The sequence below is a fragment of the Hylobates moloch genome, unplaced genomic scaffold, assembly GCF_009828535.3.
Source record: "Hylobates moloch isolate HMO894 unplaced genomic scaffold, HMol_V3 SCAFFOLD_2, whole genome shotgun sequence".
Classification (NCBI taxonomy): domain Eukaryota; kingdom Metazoa; phylum Chordata; class Mammalia; order Primates; family Hylobatidae; genus Hylobates; species Hylobates moloch.
In genome coordinates, this window is record NW_026652277.1 from 76,017,056 (window position 1) to 76,041,489 (window position 24,434).

The following is a 24,434-nucleotide window of genomic DNA, read 5'->3' on the forward strand; positions in this document are numbered from 1 at the left end:
ATGTATACATGTTAATACACTTCCGTTTGTTTTTTTCTTCTTGTTAATCTGTCTTTTGTTACAAGGGTCTCAGCTAAGAACTCAAAAGATTAGAGGGTAAATTATTTTTACATCTCCTACAAACTCAATCTCTTATTTTAAAGACTAATCTCCTGAAGTCCTAGCAAGCAAAGTGATTTACCCAAATTGGTCTATTTCTGGCAGAGGTGGTATTTGAAACATGGGTCCTTATTTATCAATCTGGGTTCTTTGAAACTCAACCTAATATTTTTTCACTTGACAATTTTATATAGATTATGTTGACTAAAGGTAATGAATCTTAAAATATGCCAGCCATAGGGACATTTTAAATTCTTGTTGTATCTTAACAGTTACCAGGTTTTGAGTTAGAAATGTCTTCAGTGCATTTTACTTCCTTAAATAAAATATAGGCTTGAACTAGTTAACTTATTGACATGAAAACTCTTCAGTACCAATTTAATGGAAGGTTTCTAAATGGGCAATAACTTGGTTTATATGCTAAAGTCGTGAAGTAACTGTTCAAGAGTTTTAACTATGTTTTATTTGTAGTTCTTTACACCTAGACACTTGAAATTCTAGTAATTTATGTTAACAAAGTTAACGGAAAAGGCAGGAAGTATTCATGTTTTAATAATGTGAACGTTTTTATGTGTGTAAGCACCTTTCAACATCTTTTTTGTTTGCTGGTTTGCTTGTTTTGCTGTAGACATTATGAAGCATATAGGAATGGTCCTCCCCCTCAATCCCTCAGGAACCGGGCTGCAATAAACATGACTGGATATTTTAGGAAAAAAATAAATAAATAAAAGGAACTCCTCAGTGTGTTCTGAAGGAAAAAAATAATTTAATAGCTTGAAACCAGCACTGTTGCTGTGATAGATATGTACAAAAATTTCCATATGACAAACAATTTATGACTAATTTTCCAGATGCCACAATTCTATTCTTAGACTGAGACAAGGGAGTAGGTATTTTTAACTATACCTTGTATAATTTTCCATTTTAAATTTTAGATATGAACTATGACAAGGGAAACTGTGCATCAGATAAGCAAAGTCAGGTATTCTTTGCTAATAAAATATCTTCTTTTCCTCTGGATGGCAAAGACTCAATCATTTTTGCTTGGACACCAAAAGGGACTAGCAATTGGGAAACAAACAAACAAAAAAAAGAAAATCCCGAAGTATTCCTTATCTCACTCTATAAAAAAATTATGGGCAAATTATCAAAAAGAAATAAACTGAAGTGCTTTCTTGAAGTTGAAATTTTCTGATAACTCTTCTCCAGATGAGTGAAGGTTACAGATGTCTATGAAAATAACTTGTGTATTCTCTGAGGAAAGAGGAAAAAAATGAATTCCAACATTTCTTGCAACTTACTTGCAGCTGTGTTGTGTGTGTGCAATTTTAATTATGTGATTTCTGAAAAAAGAGGTAAAGGAGAAAATTGCCAATTTACATATATTTACTCAAAAGTCTGCAAAGGTATAAAATAAAGGAAAATGACCATTGAAATTCTTGCTGGTTGGCTATCAGTTGATTCTATAACTTAGAATTACACAATAGATGATAATTTCTGTATTGCCTTTGACATTACCTCCACGTTTGCTTTCTTATATCTTTGTCTCTTTTAAGTAAGAGGAGGAGAAATATAAAAACTAGACTTCAGACAAGATTTTTTTTGTTTTTAATCTACAATTGAAGTCTTATTAAATTTTAGGCAATAGGTATATATTCTTACTTGCAAGTGTACACAATTGTTCATTAAATTCATTTAATAATATGTTTAAGGTACAAGCCAGGTCTATCTGCTGTGATAAATCATGGACAATATATATAAAATTCCTGCTCTCAGAGAGTTTATATTCTAAGCAGAGAGGAAATTAATAATATAGAAAGAAAATTATAAAATCAACATTTAAGGAGAAACTCTTGCCACTAAACACAAATATTATTAAAGCTTTCTCTGTAACATAGAAAATTAATTTAAAAGTAAAAAAAGAAAACTAAAATAAGCAATAGCAATCTATGTTCATTGCCTTGAAAATTCATGTTCTCCTACCGAAGAGGAAGACATTTCGTCTTTAATCTTACTGTGTAGTTTTCTAGATTGGAATGGCATCTTCTGAATATTTAAAGTACACGAATTAATTTATATATTACCAATAAAATTCAGGAAAATTAAATATGACAATAGTTTATCAAGGTTTTGTTACAAGAAAAACAACAATTTGTAGTTGATAAAGACCCCGCAGAATAAAGGACTGATTGCAATGATGAATAATGCATATCGCCTATGGTACTAATTAACCTTGTACTCCAGGAAGATACTACAGAACAATAAGGCTAATTTGAATGTGGTCCGGCGCTTTTCCCTATGGCTTGTGGTTATCACCCTTCAGAACACGTAAGATTTGATTTTGTTAAAAAAGAAAGATATCTTTGTTATTTTTTTCACATAGAATCATGAAAAATAAATTCTATTATTTGACATTATGCATTTCCGAAAAGGTAGACTAAATGTATACATACAATAGGTATATATATTCTTATTTGCAAATGTATATACTGGTTCATTAAATTCATTAAACATTAAATTAAATTTATTTAAAATATGTTTACACACTATATATGTAATATATATGTAATATGGTGTATATGTAATATATAAGTATAAATAAATTGTAAAATAATGTATTTTAATAACCAATTTGAACAAAGTCAGCTAAAACTTTAATGCATGACCAATTCTACTAGACTTATAAATCTCTTCAATTTATATCCATTCATACACCTAAGAGTTATTCTTTATCTTAAAATAATAAAATCAATAAAATGGATAAGGTATAAACAAAATTTGTAATGAAAATATTTCCTTCAAACAGAAACTCATCAATTTCTTCAAAATATAATGTGCTTCTCTTCTGTGACTAAATCACTGTTGGATGGACAGTAATATTGGTGTCTGAGAAATATATCTTAATTGAAAATGCCAATCTTTAATGTCTTAACTATGGAATTCAAATAATAATTTAAGCATATTTTTAAAATAAAAAATAATATTTCTAATTTCTTTTCCAATATTCTCTTGCACGAACTTGATGATAAAGCCCTTTTTGGATTTTTTGAGCGGCATGACACAGCCCCCTCAACCCCCAAAAATACTCAAATGTGACAAAGCATAACCTAAACATATCAACTTTTCCTTTATGACATATTTAAAAATAGCACAGCAAACAAGAGGAACCAGTATGAGCAAAAATGGAATACCTATTAGAAAAGTGTCTCTAATACCTTTAATATTAACACATTTTAAATCACAATGTTACTATTTTAGTACATAACAATTTTTGTTAATTTTTAGAGTTTGTGTACATGTACACTTTTAATGGAAATATTTAGTATTTGAATCAGTCTCTTTTTACAAGATAAAAAGGATCAAGTGCCTAAGTGTTCTTGAGATTTTTAATCAAAAGAACTTATGAAAATACTTTTTAACTGTTTTTTAAATGCCTTGGTGAGAAAATTGAGAACAAATTAGGAGACAGGAAATGCTGTTCTCTCCATGACCAGAATGACATAGTAGTTAAGAGCAGAGAGACCCTGGAAGATAGGGCCTAGGCTTCCCTCCAGCTCCAGTACTTACTGTTATCTTCATTACCTCTCTGTTTTTCACTACCTACATGCATGCATGTATATGTGTGTGCATGCGTGTTTGTATGTGTGTGTGTCTGTGTGTCTGGATCCAATTACGTAATAAATATGACATGCTTAGAATAGTGTGTGATATATAGACTTTGCTATAAATGAATTGAATGAATTTATATTACAGAAAATTTATAAGGGAGGAGAAAAAAAGCAGGTGATTAAAACGGGGTGTAAGTAGAAGAAATCAAAACACAAAGTAAAGTAACTTTAGAAAAAAGTAGTGAGAATTGGAGAAAACAAAAAAAATCAGAAACAACCGGATTTGAAATCTTCCCTAGGAGCTGAAACGGAGAGGTTTTCAGGATCCAATACTACTTTGGTGAGAAAAAATATATTTACCAAGAGTGTTTTAATTGACCTTAAGAGCTAAAGTAGTTAGTGCTTTTGTGAGTTGAAACAGGATACGTTAACTTTGTTAGTAGAAAAGCTGAAATGGCAGGATACAAATAAAACAACATCTTTTTGTTTCCAAGAACAAAGCAAGAACACTTACTTGGGAAAAACAAAACAAAATAAAACAAAACAAGAAAATCTGAAGATTATTGGAGATAACAGTTACATTTAGCTGTGTATCTCTCCTTTATATACAGAAAACATGAAACAGCTGTTGTAATTAGTGCTTTTAAATCTATGAACTCTAAGAAGCATTTAAAACTATGAATTAGAAACAATTTACACAAAATAAAGGAGCATATATTTTTCTACAGCAGTACGGACATATACTCCTTTTCAAGTTTTATTGCAAAATCAGTAATATTTATAATATAAAACTGGAAAAAATGCCTGCAGCCTCACTTTCTTTTCTACATCAAATACACTGAGAAATACAAAAGATATCATTTTTGGAATGTCTTCAAAAAATAAAGAGAAAAGACGAAAATAGGAGAAAAGGAAAATGAGGGAAAGAAATAAGGAAGAGGAAGAGAGAGAGTACACTTAGGGAAATTGGATATGCAGTCAAATTGTCCTTAATTATTGAATTATTTTAATATATAAGTAATGAGAAAGTATCAATAAGTATTAACAGCATTTGATTGCATATGTTATTTTGAATAATATGAAACCATCTTTTCTACTTCAAAATCATCATATATTAGCAATTTCTTAATTGTACCCAATTTAATATAACTTTTCCCACTAAAAGTAAGTCCCGCATTCAAGTTATATAATAATTAGACAATCTTAAGTTCATTGTGATTTTTCCATATTACTAATGCCATATATAAACATATATAGTCATATGAATATAATTAGTTCTTTTTATATCTTCTTTTCATATAATTATTAGCAAATAGTTGTCTTTGATTTTGATTTTTCAAAACAGGTAGCAGTTACTATTTTTCTTCATATCAGTGCTACAGTATTCTCTATCCTTGTCCTTTTACTATACATTTCTTCCCGTCATCCTAATAATTAAGCTTTATCTACTTTGTCAATTAAAAACTAAAATGTGGTATATTCTAAAATGTTAGAAATCCCAGTGTATTTTTTTCTCTCTCAAAGCTAACATACATTTAAGCATAACAAAGCTGTCTTTGAAGCTAACTACTAACTCAGGGTTCTTGGAAATCATACTTAATCTACATTAACCTCATTTATTTCCAATTATAAACTAAAAACAACAGTATATATCTGGTAAAGTTATTGTGAGGATTAAATTCTTTTCTACAGACCTGGCATGCAGCTGGGTGAGATAATGCATGGATATGAATTTTGTTTTTTCTAAAACAGCTCTGTTCTACCCATTAGAACATAAGGACATTTGTCTTCATTATCAGCATGATGAATTCATTTAGATCAATCATCAGAGAAGTAGCAATTATTTTAATTGTACTATTTTGCTTATAAAGATATTTTTATTTTTGCTTTTGCTTTTAATTGTCTTTGTTTTGTTTTGTGTTCTGCTTCTTTTCAACTTCCCACCATCAAGAATGACATGAAAACACTTCAAACTAAAAGTCTCCTCCAGTCAGAAACCTTGTACCTGCTAAATGTGTAATTTCAGAATTGGTGGGGAGATGAAGAACCCTTTAACTTCTTTATTGCGGAAATGAAAAATCTAAAGATCCATCCAGGTCCATGAGGTACAGAGGATGCTCCCATGTCAGAATCCTGAGAAAGTCTCCTCCCTTATTTTATACAGTCCAGTTTTGTTTTATTACTTCCTTACCACACCTCCAAACAAAACAAAAACAACAAACAAAACAAAACTTGAATACAAATGACACTTCAATACTCCAAAGGCCAAAACATGTTTAAAAAAAATCCTGTACTATTTACAGGAGCAGACAAGTAAGGCAAAGCAGCTTATGTGTCCAAGAATGCACAAACCAAAAGTTCAGAAATGGACTGAGAACTTTTAACCCATGTAAACAATCTCTCCCTCAACTACATGTATGTTGAGCTTATGACAAAAGGTGCCCCGACCCCCATCTGGATATTCCCATAGGAAATATGTTAAAAAGTCTAGTTCGGTTCCTGACTATTCATAGAGCCTAATTATAGGGCCTCTACTGTCTAGGGTAAGAGCTTCAGAATCCTAGACGTTCTTACGCATTCTTTGCTTTGCTCACTCAGTCTTGCTTTGCTTATTTGTTCCATCTTCCCGCTACTACATTTTGTCCCTTTCTAGCCACTTTTCCTTTTCCTCAGTCTGAGGTCTGAAAATAGGGTCCGAATCTCTCTTCTGTAAAGACAACTCTGGTGGCTCCTGTGTCTTTCTGGGGTGCCTCCCTCTCATGTGCACTTCAGTGCAGCTCCTACAAACAACAGATTAAGCTCACAGGTGATCTAAGTCAAGGTGACATAATTAAATGAATTTCAAATGCATTTTATTGCACAACATATAGTAAAAAGGTACAGACTTTGAAACAAACACACGGGGTTCAAATGTCAATTTGCCACTTTCTAGTTTTAGTTTGTGTGATCTTAGTAAAATTAACCTTCTGAGCTTTCAGTTGCCCCTGAAACGGTGGCTCACAGGATGTTGTCAAGCTTAAAAGAGTGAATATGAATAAAACATTCAACAGTACAGGCACGTAGCAGCTTTTTGCAAATGTGTCAACCCTTCTTCTTGCCTTACCATTCCGGTTAAAATATCCTGACAATTCTGATATTCAGAATCTTAGATCTTATTTCTCGGGATCGCTATTATTTATAGTATATTATTGCTTTTTTTTTTTTTTTTTTGAGACGGAAGGTAGGGGATTTGGCCTTGCCGCCCGGCTGGAGTGCAGTGGCGCCATCTGGGCTCACTGCAAGCTCTGCCTCCCGGGTTCACGCCATTCTCCTGCCTCAGCCTCCCGAGTAGCTGGGACTACAGGCGCCCGCCACAGCGCTCGGCTAATTTTTTGTATTTTTTTTTTTAGTAGAGACGGGGTTTCACCGTGGTCTCGATCTCCTGACCTCGTGATCCGCCCGCCTTGGCCTCCCAAAGTGCTGGGATTACAAGCGTGAGCCACCGCGCCCGGCCTATTATTGCTTTTTACACTGCACGTGAAAGTCAAACTATTCCCTTTGGCCTACTTTTGTATTTTCTAGGAACAAGCTCCTCCTCGGCTTTCGTTCCATTCCCTGTAAGCGCAGATGAAAATAACTATGATCTCCTGAGATCTGCTCAGGGGAACAGTCTGGCCAGTCTTTCCCTTGATGATGACAGGTTGCCCTTGGCTAAGACTTTCCCCTTCATCAGATTTTTACCAGAAGTCAGATTTTTCACCCAATTCTATGCTTCCTGAATGCTTAATTTCTTATACCCTCAGTGTCTGATCAAGGTGTTTTATTTATGGTCTCTCTATTCCTATAACATATACTTAATCATTAACAACATGCCTGGTTGGTCTGGTTTATTTCTCTTTTAAATTGAAATGAAAATGTGCACACTTGCATTCATACCAACAACTCTTAGAAAGCTTCTGAGTCTTTAAAGGGCTTGCCATGAGTAGCTGGCCTGGTCAGACGATACCAGGTTGAGTGTGCTTCTATGTTCCAGTGCTCCAATGGCCAGGGTGGTGGCAACAATACCAGCAAATGGTAGCACACAAACAAAAACAGAAGCAAACAAATAGTCCCCAGCACTTTATCTAGGATTATCTCTCATTGAAATTTGAAATTGCTTTAAACTTTTAAATCTAACTAGCATGTATTGAGGATTTTCTTTGTGCCAAGTACTAAGCTTTATGAGCCTCCAATATGTAAAATCTAATCCAAGTTTTGAAATCATAATCAATATGTTTATTGCGGGAGACAGTGGAAACATTTTTTAGTATGAATTGGTTTGTAACATTATGTACTGACAGCAATAACCACTCAGGGCCTGGTAAAGTATGAAAGAAATCCAACTAAAACTTGATTTCTTTGAGTGTTATTTGGTTAAACTGCTAACAGACTTTTTTTTAACTTGTTCATAATGGGAAAACAAATTCTTATTCTGGATTTAAATTTTTTTTCACCTGAATAAAGACTGAAGCCCTCCCCAAATGTAAGTACATTATTCTATTGCTGCTAGTCTGTGTGGGCCTTGAGGAGCACAACCTGACTTCAATGGGCTCTATTATTACTGTTTAAGTTCCCTCCCCACCTCCCTCTCTAACCACTGACTGTGCCAAAGAAAGCCACTGCTGTCAGAAAACAAGGAGTCTTCACTGTTGTGACATTTCATTTATCTGGGCAGCAACATTCTTGAAAGGCAACTTGCCTGGCTCTAAGTGAAGTATGGAAGACAATCACATGCAGTTAAGCAAACCGGTGTTGACATATTAAATCATGCTTGAACCAAGAGAGCAAACACAGATGACACACAGAACCTTCTAAAGAGAATTTAAAATAAATAAATAATACAGGTCAGTCTGGTTCTAAAAAAAGAAGTTTTTAGCATTGGAAAATATTGGGAATAGGTGAATATTAAAAAATCATTCACAGGACCAAGCAATTATGTTGCTTTCAGATTGTGAGGCATAAAATTAGTGTGGGAACACGAAGCCTAAGGGAAACATGGGAAATGCTGGTGAAAAATCACATCACATGACTTTTCCAACCCACAAAATGGAAAGTAAAATTTGATAGCCTCATTTTTTATTTTATTTTAGATATGTCCTAATGGAATCCTTTCAAAATACTTGGAATTCATCAGAGGAAAAGCTCTTATGCATATGGGAGTAGTGTATTATGATTCTCCTTCACAATCACACAGCAGCAACTTTCCAGCATTCATTCTCCATGTCTGATTCCTGCTAACAATTCCATCAAATAAATGCAGTTATCCATCAGTCAAATTATCATTTGCTCTAATTGTTACTTCCTCCAAACTGTGGTTCTTCTTTCTTTCCTTACCTTTTCTTTTATAAACTACACCTTTATAGTGCTCAAATGAGCAGGGTATCTTCAAGCTCAGAAAAGATGAAAGCATATCAACAAATCACTTTGGTTCTTATAGATGAAACACTGCTGGTCAGCCGTAAATGCAGACAAAGCATTTAAGCACCAAAGACAATCAAATATTTAAAGATAAGATGTGATCCACACGCATGACAAGAAATAATAAAGGATATAAAAGCATTTTCATGTAATGAAAACCAGTTATGAGATCATGTATAGCTTAGAATTCACTTTTTGTTACTGCGAATTATACACTTTCTAGAAAGAACTATGCCAGGGTTAGTAATTCCATGCCTTCCTGCTTTATAATAATTGGCATGTCTTTCTAGACTAAAGTATGAGTTAAATTTAAAGGCAATAATTGTACAATTTCAGTAAAAGGCATGCTTTTCTATGAGTAGCATAAATTGGAGAGAAAGAGAGAGATACAAATTAAGCTACACTTGCTATTGAGTTAGATAGTTTTCTATGCAACCCTTGAAAGTGGGTAAGTAGATTTCTCAAGGTTAACCCATCCAGGGGGTACACTAAATAAGTCTATACAGATGAAGCACAAAACATTTAGCATATTATTCCTAATAAGGACCTAGGATGTAGCAGTACTTCTTATTCAGGTTTATCATTAATGCAATATACAATTAAAAGTACAGATAGATCATTGTAATTAAGTGTGGTTTTACACTGTACAAAGTCAAAAAGTAAAACAAAGAGTCTGAAGTAAAATACGATTCTAAGGCTAAAATCAAAATATGGTGGTTGTGTGATACCAGGCAGGTTAATCCCTTCCCCAGCCCCCTACTCCAGATCTCATTTTCCTTATTAGCTTACTGACCTTCATGAAATTTTCAACTCATGTTAAATTTTTATTAAGGTGATGAAACAAGATGTGCTAAAAAAGTAAATATATTATTATCCTGTCTAAAATAAAAGTTTTCCGTTTTCCACATGGAAGGATCATTGCATTTCACTTATGTTTTGCAATGAAGAGATTATGAAATAGACCAATATTTACATCTGTATTATATCTTCATTTTTAGTACTATGAAGAAATGATTAATCTTATTGCAATAACTAGTATTAATACCTCTAAATTCATGCCTTTTTTTCTTTATACAGATGATTTAATTATAATTACTGAGTTGACTGATGAAATAAAATTTAACTTTATCATATCATTTAGGAGTATTTATGCTAAAACTATTTAAAAAATAGTTTTCTGTTCCCAAGTTTCCCTCATATCTTTATTTCATACTCCTTTCTCAAAATTAGTTTTGTGTTCCCAAGTTTCATTCATATATTTATTTCATACTCCTTTCTCAAAGCCAAGATGACTTTGCCTACATTAATTTTAATTTTATTTATTTTTAAAGAAAGCTTCAGAGATTGTGATCAGAAAAGATGAAAAAATGTAAGGAAGTACAAGGACTTTTTTCCCTAAGTCATGTAAATTATTTTAATTCTAACGTTACTTATAGAAGAAGGAAAAGAAAAATCACAGCTTTTCTTCTGTTCATTACAATGTTAAAATGACAATGCTTATTAACAGATGAAAGTTACTTTACTTGCCAAATTTTTCAGACAGCTTAACTAATACCTTTTTAGATATTAACTATTTAGTAAAATAACATGAGTTTTGAGTAAAACTTAAATGAAACGTATCTTTGAAAAACATAAAAATTCTTCATTTCTTACCTAATAAAAAACTGAATTTAGTATTGGGGGGTTCAAGTAATTTCACAAATTTTATCTTCCTATCAGTCCACAGTATTTTTTTTTTTAATTAAACATTTTGTATTTGGCATGGTATACCTGGGGAGCTATAAAATTTAGAATTCCTGAGTTCTCAGAAGGCTTTCAGTACCAACCATGTGAAGGTCTAAGAAAACCTGAAAATGCTTCAGGTATAAGCACCTAAAAAAATCCTGAACTAACTGTAACAGTTTGAGGTTCCTGTTATGTTTTGTTTTCACACAAATTCCATTAAAACTAATAAATTAAAAATGTCTGGCAATGTCAATCCACACAGGGCAGAAACACAGGGAAAGCCAAAGCCTGGAGTGGTGAGTGCCACAGCATATCCTTGGCAGCTCTGCAAGCTCAGTGGGATGACGCAGGCTCTGGGAAACAAGGCAACTTGAATTTTAATGCCCCAGAATCCAAGAAAAGGCCATAGCCTTATAGCAAGTGGGGAGACCTTCAGAGAACCTGAAACTTTAAAAAGGTGGCTACATCCTCAAGAGGACTCCGAGTTAAAAAAAAAAAGAAAAGAAGAAAAAAAAGAAAAAGAAAAGAAAAGAAGAAAATTGTCCATAAAGCACAAAGTGGCTGTTATCTGATAACCTCCTAATGGGAAGAAGCAAGCACAACCTTCAAGAATCAAAATCAGTGGGCTTCTCTGGGTGAGGTTTCGGGGTGCAAATTCATATTAGCCACCAAAAGCCAAGCACGCATGAATTTCAAATGTTACAACACGTCTCCATCCTGGTTGCATATAACAATCAACTAAGAAACATTTAAAAAAATACTGAACCTCTGGCTAGCACCATACCATGATATCAGAATTTCTCCTTGGTATGGCCGACAACAATGCTGTTTAAAATGATTGTGTTGCACCATAAATGTTGAGCACAGAAGAATTAGACAAAATTTGGTCCCAATAATGCACATCAGTAAGAGGAAATGCTAAATCATGTGAGAAACTCCTCTAGGTCAATAAGAAAAAGACAAGCATCCCAAAAGAGGGCAAAATAAACAAACAGCTAATTTATAAATTGAACTCATTAGAACATGGATGCACCTCTACTTTTTTCTCTACTTTTCTGTTGTTTGACTTTTCCTCTAATTTGCTAAATATTGTCTATTTATGATAATGGGATAGGGAAATGATAGTAAATATGTAACTCTTAAGTCTTAATGCAATTATCAGAAAGAAGTATTATTAGTTCTAATACTATCAAAAATTAAATAATTACCATATGTATCATAAAAGTATATTAAGGAACATTTTGAGGGGGAAAATATTTAACTAATGCACAATGGCTCTAAAATATTGATACTGTACTATTTTTACATATATACAAGGGATTAAGATAAATAAACTACTGTTCTTGACCTTATATACTAACACAGTCTAATTTATCTGTACCTAAGTATCCCAATCTGTGAAATAAAAAAGCAAAACACACTCACTCCAAGAGTGCTTTCTTTCAGTGCTTCTTAAACTTGAGTGTCCATAAAAATCACCAAGGACTGTGCTAAAATGTAGATTCAGATTTAACATTCTGGGGTAAGGCTGAGATTCTTCCTTTCTAAAAAATTCCCAGGTGATGCCAGTGCTGCCGGTCCATGTATCATTTCTAAGTAGGCAAACATTACTTGCAGCTACATGAACACTTTACAGGTGAAGATTATAACATTTAATATTTCACAGAGGAAGAAAGCAGAGCTCAATCTGGTTTTGTAACTTGACCACAGTTACGTATTTACCAAATGACAGAGTGAGATTTGAGCTGAGGCCGGCATCACTGTTAAGCCCAGTGCCGTTAATCTGCTACCCACACAAATACCTCCTGATGCTTTCAGAGATCAATTTTAATGTTTGAAGTCTATTGAATGATTTTATGCAAGTGTTGGTTACTTTGTTTCTTATAATTTGCGTTCATATTTTGAACTATTAGTTCTCAAGAATCTGAGCACTGATACTGAAATATTTGCTAAATCACACTCTGAGTTTTCACCATCGAATTTCTCTGTACACACTTTTCCCACGAGAGCTGTTCTGTTTTATGATATCAGACTTTATGTAAGTTCTTTGACTGGTATCTGAATAACAAGAAAATAAGCAAACAATAAAACTAAAGGACTATTTCTTGGTTTCCTGGAACATTTAAATGTTGTGAATTTTAAATAATACAAAGCATTTTGTGAGGTCTTTATCATTAAAATCTTCTCCTGATAATTATCATTTTATAAAAATGCATTATAATAAAAGGAGCTTATCCAGTGCATCTTATTTTAATAAATGTTTATTATTAAGAGGTGTTTACACAAATGTGAGACATTTCAACATAAAATATAATCATTAATTCTCCATCCATATAACCATGATGAAACTCAGGTCCATTAATGTTAAGATTCATTTGCACAGTAACAATATGGAACATGTCATCATCATATAAAACATCCTAGAGACCTGCCCAAAGTGAAATTTACAAAGTAGTTATTACTGTTACTGTAAAGACGAGGTATAGCATTTGCCTGTTACATTTATTCTAAACTGAAAATATATACAACTTCAAGACTTTCACTAGTATAATTTCTTTTATGAGTGAGAAAGTAGGAGTGCAGACCAGATTTAAAAGTTTGACCAGAAAGAAATCACAAAGTTTTTGGTTCTTCTTTCTTTTCTTTCATTGCCAAGTCCGCGTATTTGTCCATCCACGTATAGCAGAAGAGTCACTAGTTATTAACCATTGTCAAACCAATGAAACAAGTTCTTTAAGAAGAAAACGGGTTTTATACTTTCAACAGGTGTAATAATTTACAACCATCCACCAACACCACTTATAAATAAACTGAATTGTTTCATGTTTGATATGCATGCATTTGACCCTAGATATTCATTAGGAGTTTTCTGTCTTTAAGATAGTAATAAATGTATAAGAACAGCATATTTTAGCTGGTAAGTTCAGGAATCATCAGGTCTTTTATTCCTCAGATTTTCATAAGCAAATACATTTTTTAAAGTGTAATTTTAGAAAGAAATGAGACATACATAAAATTAATGTATTAAAATAGATTTCTGCACTAGAAGCTCCCTCTTTGCTGTACTGTTTCCCATACTTTTCACAGTTTTTTTCCCCTCACTTCTATGTTAAATGCCACCATTTCAGAAAAAGAAAAAATCTTACTTCCTTATCTAAAATACCACACTTCACCCACACTGCCATTAGAAAATTTCATAAATTTTAACTGTAGATGTGAGTCTATATGCATGTTTGTATGTATATATGTCCACATTCCTAGGATACAGGAATTGTATAGGCTGGATAGAGTGCCAACGACAATAACAACTTATAGAATGAGTGATAATGTCTAACCAGATAGCAAATTTTTCAGTTTTGTACTTCCAACAAAATTTTTATAAAGGAAGTTCTATAAAACGTACATAGTTTTATTTACCCAATGGAAAAAATGTAGTATTATTCTTTGATAAATTAAATTGCTCAGAAATATACTACCCACTTAGAGAAAACTAGATAATTTTATAACCTGTCGCTACGCTTTATTTTATAATTTCACAAGATTTTTATTTTTATTTTTTGAGACAGAGCCTCACTCTGTCACCCAGGCTGGAGTGCAGTGGCGCGATCTCCACTCACTGAAAGCTCCGCCTCCAGGGTTCACGCCATTCTCCTGCCTCAACCGCCCGAGTAGCTGGGATTACAACAGGCTCCCGCCACCACGCCGGGCTAATTTTTTGTATATTTACTAGAGACGAGGTTTCACCGTGTTAGCCAGGATGGTCTCGATCTCCTGACCTCATGATCCACCTGCCTCGGCCTCCCAAAGTGCTGGGATTACAGGCGTGAGCCACTGCGTCCGGCCAATATCTCACAAGATTTTTATGAGCTAGTTAGAGATAAGGACAGCAAAGAACAGAGAGATTCAGCAACTTGCATGGGGATATAGCGTTGATAAATGGCAGAGGTAGAATAAGACTCTTTTCATTTTTACTCAGAATTCATGCGGTTAAGCCACTAGGGCATGCCGCCTCTTACAAGCAGCATATTTCCCACCATATTCAAATTCAATTAGTCACATTGAAACATGTACATCTCCTTCATTCTTCCAAATTTAAAGAAAAATGTTCACTTTTGCAAAGGTATCCACTCCATAAACATATCTATAAACATATTTTGTGTTAGTGGCATGTGTGTTCATCTGGGGAGGGGACAAGTATTTGGATTAGTGGTTCTCAACTGGGAGTGATTTTGCCCCCAGGGAATATTTGGCAATATCTAGACATATTTTTGACGGTGAAAATGGGGAGTGGGGTGTCCTACTGCGTCTAGAGGGTAGAACCCAAGAAAGCTGCTAAATAGTCTACAATGAACAAGACAACATCCCCCTTCCCACCAGCAAAAATTATCTGGCCCAAAATATCAATAGCTCTAGCGATGAAAAACCTTGATTTAGAAAAAACAAACAAACAAAACAAAAAACAAAAAACAAAAAAAACCCCCAAAAAACAAAAAAACAAATGCAGAGTACTCTCTAAAATTTTATTAGAACTAATCTAAAAGTAGGTCAGGAGGCAGTTAAAATGGGGGGGAAAAAGACTATTTGAATTATTCTTTTGTGTAATGTTTGTAAATGGATGAAATGATTTGACTACTTAATTGCCTTGGCTGTTCCTTACAAAAGCAGAACACACACATACACACACAAACACAACACACACAGGCACCATTGATATTCTGTACTTCCATAATTGCCATCATTTGTTCAAATTTTGAAATTAAAATAGGTTCCTTTTGTTACACATAATAACATACTAAATAGAACGGTAAGTTCAACCCCTTTGATGTTTTTTGGTAATGTCCCTAATTAAAAATAACTAGGCTCTCCAATGCATAATTACATGAACACCTAATATATCTAATACATTTCCAGCCAATTTTGTTTCAATCATAAATATGCACCAGAAGTATGAATGATTGACATTCTACTCCCTGCTGTAACTGTACTGTTTCTGAATCAAGGCTCTTTCTTGAATTGGGTATTTTCACTACATTTTCCTTGCTGTGCAATCATCTCCCAGTTGGACAATTAATAAGTACTTTTTCTCCACAGCCCTTGACCTGTAACCCTCCTTTATCCCTTATTTTAGCATGTACTATATACCTTCTTCACTCTAACTGGTTTTGGCAGTGACCCACAATCTAAATCTCTTTCCTCCATTTGATATAAGTGAAACTATAATTATCTAGGGCTAATTTCAAATTACTACTTCATTCCACTAGCAACTGATGAAGATTAGTGGTCTTGCTTGCATCTAAGTAAGTCAGTAACATAATCACAAGAGAACTCAGCAGGCAACATTTGATTCATGTGAACTCAATTACTTCTGTCAAAAACATTCACTTCAATAAAAGACAGAAATTTCTAAAATGTGTTTTTGCTAACCATTTTTTTACTAAAAAAAGTCTCACATGAGTCTTAAGGGGAAAAAACAGCATGAATTTCATCAGAAATAATAATAAATAACAAGTGGGGAAACATACTTGGATAAATGGATTTGAGACATTATTCATTTCTGAAAATAAAAAAAAGACTTCCAAGAAAGAAATCTGCAGACTTAAATCAGTTTATTATAGAAAATTTAGGCATTTAAGTAAGACTACAAAAATAAACGTACACTCTATTTTAAGTTCATACAATAGAAATGAGTATTTTGTTACCTCGTCAAAACCATATTATTATGGGTGAGGTAGTCTATTTCTCTTAAAGAAAGTTAAATGAGAGGAATTTAAATGGAGATGACAGATCACAAATTGCTAAATTGACCAGGACTCCAGACTCACTGCTTGGTCATCTGGATTGAGGCCATATGTTAATGAGCTGCCTAGCATTCTGAATCTTGCAGGTTTAGTTTGTAAAAGGCCGTGTGTCAACTCCATCACGCAAAGCACATATAACAAGCCACATAAGCATGATATGACAGCAAGTACTCAGTCACCTGCCAGCACAGAGTAAGAAATATTAGCATATGAAAATCATTGCCATAGATATATTCAAACTTTAGCTTCTCAATAGTATATTTTTAATTAAATTCTAATATAGTTTGGTTATCAAGAAACTGAATAATTAAATGTCATCATGTAATATGGCCATATTATATTTAAATATGTGATGTTCTGTACTCTGTAAAATTCACTAAATTGGCTTCTCTAACAGTTAATATGTGAAGTACCAATCACATATGACTTAATACCGTGAATATGAACTTTGGCCTGAGAGTCTTAGAACTAAGAAATGATTGAGTTAAAAGACATATCCATCAATTTTCAGACCAAGGAAATATTTTACAGATAAAACAAAGGTAAAACAAATCAACACAACATGATATTTAACGTAGAATAACATAGTACTCTTTTACACCTTTGCAGATTTTCTTTCCTCTCTTTTGAATTCATTGTCCTTCTCTTGTGCTATTTGACTTCTTTCTCATCCCTTAAGTTAAGGAGTACATGGTCTCCTGCTACTCCTGCCATCAAGGTGTATGTAGACTAACAGGAGTAGAAAAAATAATTAAACGGATAGCAAGTATGCAAATATATGTAAAATAATCGTTATAAATTGTTTTATGACAAAAGATATATGAGTCAACAGTGATGCTTGATCTAGCCTTGATTGAGTGGGGCATCTTCTCTGTAGAAGGGATATTGGATCACAGATCTGAAGGAATAGTGTATGTTAGATATAAGAATAATCCATGGAAGAGAACATATTCTTAAAACAACAAGTAGTGAAAATGAGCAAATTGAGAAACTGAAAACAGCTAGCTTGGTTAGTGCATAGGGAAGGAGAGAAAGCAAAATTTAAGATGAGACATGAAAGATAACTGGAGCAAAACCACGCAGCCTCTTAATGAAAAAACCTTGTCTTAAAGGAAACCACTGAAGTGTATAAAGTGTGTGTGTGTGTAGGGGGAGGTTCCAGGGGTGGGATGGGTGTGTGATACAAATATTTGCATTTGTTATAGGTGATATATTCATATGGTTAAAAAACCAAAACTATATATAAAGTCATTCATTAAATTTGAAAACAAAGTTTCAACAAGGTTTACCTCTATATTGAAGGAAAAAGGAAATAGAGAGAAGTAGATGATTTAAAGAGAAAGTTGACTGGTAATTTCTATAAACACTCTGTGATGGATTGGAACTGGATAGTGAGTAGGAAAGAGATGAGAGAAATGATTCCTAAATTTCTGGCTTATTTAGAAGGATGATTCCAAATCAGGATCCCCACTTAGAGATTTGAGCCTAGCAGGTTAAGATTGTAAAATGAGCTAGAGTCATGGTGACATTTTATAACACACACACACACACACACACACACACACACAAACACACACACGCACACATTTACATGTACTTATTGTGTATAGATAGAAATGTCTCAACAATATCTATGATGCTTTAGTTATCCAAAGCAAGCCCTCAAGATTTATTTATTCATTCAATGAGTCATTCAATTATATAAGTTATGTGTAGAATAAATACTTGAAATTCTTCCTAGAGTGCCATCACATACCATTTGTAATAGTAAAATACCAACAAGCATTAATCATACAGACTACATGTGTGAAACGTTCTCTGGGCTGTGTAGTAAACTTTTTGCATCACCTCTGCAAACCACTGCTCCTACTACCAGGGGAGGAAGATAAATGCGTGGATTAAGACAGAGTCCAGTTAAGTAAAGTTTTCTACAATGAAATGTCTCCAGTTAATCCAATGTCCCTCAATTAAGGTTCTACTTTTCAATTATTAAGAGAATAACATGAGAAGAGAAAGAAAAGCTGTATGCTAACACTTGCATTAAGACTGCATTGCATTCTGTCAGAACGCTGCCTCCCAGGACTTTTGTGACTAACACCAGCAGAATGTTTTAATCTCATCAACAATCAAAATGCATCCTCAAAACATGGAGAGAGGCCTCTTATACTATCTGTCAATCAAAATAATGACAAAGGTCATGGTGGTCTGAACTAAGTGATCACATATTCTCTAAAATGATAGAAACAAACAACCAAATAGATTATGTTGTTTTATAATACTAATAAACAAATTTTTAGAAATAATTAGATTTATATTTACAATATTTTAGACAGAAATATATTCAATGGATTGCTTATAACTCCTGCTTTTGATCCTTTAATTACATAAAACCTCACCTTAAACCAGTAAGATACCTCAAAAATAAAAGATAATATTAGAACATTTATTTAATTCCAATCCTGAAGAAATTACGATTCATTTCCCCAATAAGCTTATCAGCATTTTATAAATGTAATTTTGATTTAACAAAACCTTAAGATGTGCTTGTGTAGATATAAAATCAGGTGTAGAAAGTTGTAGCTTGCATGGAAAAACAACAGAATTAATAGTAGATGGTATTTCAAAGATACAAAATAGAAACTGGTGCTGAAAAAGGAATTTCAAGTAAATTGCAATGCGTTTCTGGAGAGAATTAATTAACCAAAGTTATTATAATTTACAGGTAATTTCTCTGGTTTTGTTTCCCTGGATCAATAATCAATCTACAGTCAAGCAAGAACAAATGAGGAAGTCTGATTCATGTAACAGAGTGGACTTAGGAAAAATAAATGCACCTGAAGCTACCAGGTGGGACCAAGGGGCTGCTCAGCATTCAACGTTCCCTCAGTTAATACTCATTAACTTTCATTACCTATTTAGTACACTCACATCATGATGAAAACAAGTTCAGGATCATGAGGGTGAATAATTTAAATAAAAAAATGCTTGCTTTCTTTCCCATAAACTGCTCTTCGTTTTGATATAAAATACTCCCCTGTTCCAGAAAGCCATTGACAAATTTCCAGTTTAAACGGCCAACTCACCACACTGTGGGCAAAATGAGGGCATTTTCAAATGAAGAGAGAAGCATGCATGATCAAGTTTCAATTTAAAAGAAAAATAAAAACAAAAAAATCCCCAAGGGCAAATTGCTTTAAAATGACCTTTTGTATTGGTTCTATCTTCAAACAGTTATTTTTGTGGGGCACTGCTTATTATGCATTTAAAAATATCTGTAATTTTTAAACAGCAAGCATGTAATTACAACCATATGTAAACAACACAGTAAACTAATCCTGTCAGTTTACAAATGTTTTGCTATAAAGTTCATATGGCTGAACTTTTTTTCTGAAGAATTTTTAAAAGGCAGTTAAAAACATGCCAAAACTAGTCTAATCTGAGATTTTGCATTTAAATTTTATACAGCAAATAAAGAGTAGACACAAGTTCACGGAGAGAAAATAGAAGTAGCAGACAATAATTACACAATGACAGTTACTAGCCCCTTGGTTTGAACTTTTCAAAAATAAAATTTCTAAAAGCAAAGTGAATATGAAATACTACACTGCAAGTCAGACACTCTCTGAGTATTAATTATGTATATCCAATAAAATATTACATTAAATCTTTCATGGTTGCCAGAAATTTTAAAATTCTGAAAAGAGAAAAATCAAACTTGAGAGAAATAATCTCCATAAATTAGCAAAGTAAAAGGTCATTTGCTCATAATCATTGGAGGAAATACATATACATGATCCAACTGAAGCAGACAGCCCCTGCAGATCTGGAGGCAAACTCTTACCTTGACAGGTGCCATTTTTCTCTTCATATCCTGCCTTGCACATGCATTTCCCGATGGGCACCAGCCACTCCCCTTCAGCGCTGCAGTGCATTTTGGGAGGTTCATCGGTCACGGAATGGTTGACACAGGAGCCTGACACTTCGAGCAATTGGGAAGAATCAGCTCCAGTGATGGTGTCAGGGAAGACAGCCAAGTGTCGTACCACAGAAGGGCATTTTTTATAGTATACACGCACAGAAACCAGAGCAATGCAAGCACCAACATCTTGAAAAGCAAGATAAAATCCCTTTTTGCTTAGAGGTCCTACATCTCTGACCTCTGTATTCAGTTTCATAACACGGTCACCAAGATCAAGTTCTGTAAAGCTTTCATCGGCAGCAATGGTATCAATTTTGATGTATTGGTTTTCCTTGATGTTTCTCCCATTCTGATCATCTGACTCAAAGTAATACATGTTAAAGGTTTCCTTACAGGTCCCCAGTCCTCCAGGAAGGCTGTTGCAGTCCCGCAGGGTAAATTTGAGTTCTATGAAGATTCTGGAAGCACCTTCATTGGAGATCCAACTGGTCAAAAGCCAGTTATTCTGATTCTGTTCCATCACTTTGCATACTTGGTATGTGTGGATAGGGGCATAATTTTCATCCACTTCACCAATCTCTTCCCACTGTACAATATAAAATAGAAAGATAAAAAATTCAGAAATTAGAAAATAACCAGGAACTATAGCAAAAATTATAAAAGAAAACTAACAGATATAGAAACATTCGTATCCTCAATATGTGGTATTTACAGAAGGAACTAGATATAAAGTATTGGGAGAAGAGAATCACAAATGTTTACTGTAATTTTTAAATTAAAAGTAAATTAAGAAATTATTATTCTTCGTCTCCAATATAACTCCAAGATGAACACATATGAATATGCCCCAGGGCAGGGGGGAACCTTGCATTTCAGAGTAAAAATAAAAGAAATTTAAATGAGGTTAACAAAATGAAGCAAAGAAAGAAAAATATGTATATTTTGAATAAAGTTCAGCATATACATAAATAGGGTAGAATACAAGAAATGCAATTAAAAAATGAAATAAGGGAAAAAAAGGACCACAAATTTGAAAAACACATCAATGGAATAAAAGTTGAAAGAAAATCCATTAGTTTAAAATTAATAATAGATCTTTATTTCACTGAACCCATCTATTCAGGACTCTCACAAATTGGCTAGCTAAATATTAATTCATAGATTTATCTACATATATAAACATGGAGACAGATATGAAAGAAAGATTAAAAATTACAGATTAAGAATATGGATAGCCTTGTCATTTTGAATACTAACTAACTTCTTGTGATATGTTGGGACCCCATTCATTCTTTCTTACCAAAGCATTATTTTGTGCATATGGCCTTAAGAGTTCTGAAGATATACAGGATGTAAAAAAAATTAAGTACAATTTATATAGCTTCCAAAATATTATTTGGCCAAAGAAGAGTTCTAAACCTATCTCTTTCCTAATAAAATACTCCAGTTTTGAGAATCTTGATGTACCATAACCATTTCCTGAACAGTACAGAGCCAAATTTTTATTTTTCATAAAGATGTAATTATAATTTAAGGAATTTCTGAAACCTGTAAAAAATCTGTGTATGCAAAAGTGACATATCATTTTAAGTCTTTAATATACCACTGAAACACAAACAACAATGAAACCATACTGACTTTCAAAAAATCCAGAATGTGTGATTTCAGACATTAAGTATTGTAGATAAAAAAAAAAAACTTCATAGACACTCATTTCTTTAGACATCAAATTAAATATAGCATTATTTCTTGATTCTGTTCTAAAAGCAAAGATGTGAAAAATGTGAGGCACAAAGGATGCAAATAAATCTTATACATCAGATGGCTCCTCTCGAAATCTAGCTGCCACATCAGACAGACATAAGCAAAAGGTGCTAATGAGGTAAAACTGTTGAGCTCCTTAAATTCACAAGAGAGAGACATGAAGATTTTATCTTGCCAAACAATTTCCATATTATGTTATTACCTAAAGCCTCAGTTCTTTCACTAAATCTCATTTTTGTCCTCTCTCAAAATGTATAGAAACTCTACTTAGCTCCCGATTTTCTAAACCAGATACCTATTGCAGCACTCCGTCATTAAACTACTTACACTTCCTTTCCAACGTGATTTAAGTATCAATCTCTTTATATTATAAATGGCACCAAATATTATGATCAATATTTCATGCAAAAGAATATGTCAACTAACCAAATAAAATGGTAAGAATTATCAATTTACCATAAGATTAAATATATATTTTTTGAATTAGTAAAATGAAAGATAATATCAAAAATCTCTTCTCTATAAAAAGAAAATAAAAATGCTACTTCATCTCTGTTTAAAATATTTGTTTTATGATAATATTCCAATACAAAACACAAATATGTATATTTTTTGCCTTGAATCACTTATTGATGACCTATTTCTGGACGATATATTCTAGTAGGATCCTCCCAGCAAGTAAAAGCAAGCAGAATAACAGGATCTTTCAAGATCATAAGCCAAGCAATTCAGCCTTTGTCCGTACAAAGTCCAGGGTACCACAAATATTATTAAAAATGCAAGCCACGCAGCACTTGACAGGACAGCTTAATAGTTACCGCTTCAGGTGATAATTTCAAAGTACATACATAAGCATCTTGCTTCTCTGAATATTCTCAATTAAGAAGATGGAAACTATAATTTTCTTTGAATTCAGAAACTGTCATGGTGAGATTTTATTTATTTTTCTTTTCAAGTACCCAAAATATAAATGATGGCTCACATTTAATATTTCAAGTGAGCAAACAGAATGAGTTTAATTTAAATAATTACGGCCATAAGCCATTCAGAGAATCACACGGGTAATATATCCATCTCTAATATCTGCTGTCATTGAGACACATATACTAAGAAATGGACAGAAATATTTTATTTATTGTAGGCTGGCTCTCTGAAATAAAATCTTGAATTTTTCTAAGCTTTCTTTGCCCTTTAATATGAAGAGAATATCTTGCTGTCCTCAGCAAAAATCGGGTACAGAAAAAAAAAAAAAAAAAAAAAACCAAGAGGATGAAGAGAAAGTAACACTCAGCAAGAGCTTTAGAATGTGGCAGACGTGTTCCTAGACACTTACAAATGTCATGTACAGGATATTACAGTAACTTAATAAAAGGCACAGATAGGAATCAATATTTTCTGTTCGTTTTTGTTGGATTTTTCCATGCCTTCATGATTTAATAAAAATATTTGCTGATCCTTTGATTACTAGAAGTGGTGAACCTGGACATTTTGGAAGCATGGATTGCTGAATGCAATATGATGGCTGTAGCTCTGCTCTTTAGGTCTACCAGTTATTCAGTGCCATCCCCTGAGCCCATGCTTTTCTCTATGTTTATTTCCTCCTTATTGCCCATTCTTTCCCGTTAAGAATAAATAACTGGTTACACAGCTTGGATTTGCTGGATTTATCTCCCAGATTCTTAGGGTTACACCTTTTCCCTCAGGGCTCTGAAAATTCCAGGTCAGTTGCATTCTAAACCCATTGCTGACCAGGCATCTCACATCAGCCACATTCATCAGAGAAGGGTGGGGGGAAGAAAGAACTTACTTACTTTCATAACCATATGTGTATCATGGAGTTACAAATCTTTCCTACCCAAGCCGTTAGGAACTAGTTTCGCCCCATCTGCCTCTCATTGCTCTCTTGGCCTTCTGATATCAAGCTCCTGCTGTTTCCTACCTTGTTGGCATTGCTCTGATTTCCAGACCCCCACCCTATGCATCGTTTTTTCGTGAAGAACTTGAAAATACTGACTCACGACACATGGGCTGGACCAGAAATCTCTCTTACATTATGTTCCCAAATTCACAGTAGGAAGCATCATG

General features: G+C 33.5%; 1 protein-coding gene across 3 annotated transcripts in view; it reads right to left on the reverse strand.

Annotated features, from left to right (window-relative positions):
* Window positions 1–24,434, reverse strand: part of EPHA5 (EPH receptor A5) — a 359,799-nt gene that overhangs the window by 267,719 nt on the left and 67,646 nt on the right. For all 3 annotated transcript variants that reach the window (XM_058434651.1, XM_058434648.1, XM_032151809.2), the window contains exon 3: window positions 20,508–21,171. In XM_058434651.1, coding sequence (XP_058290634.1) covers window positions 20,508–21,171 — 664 coding nt within the window. The remainder of the gene's footprint in view (window positions 1–20,507; window positions 21,172–24,434) is intronic.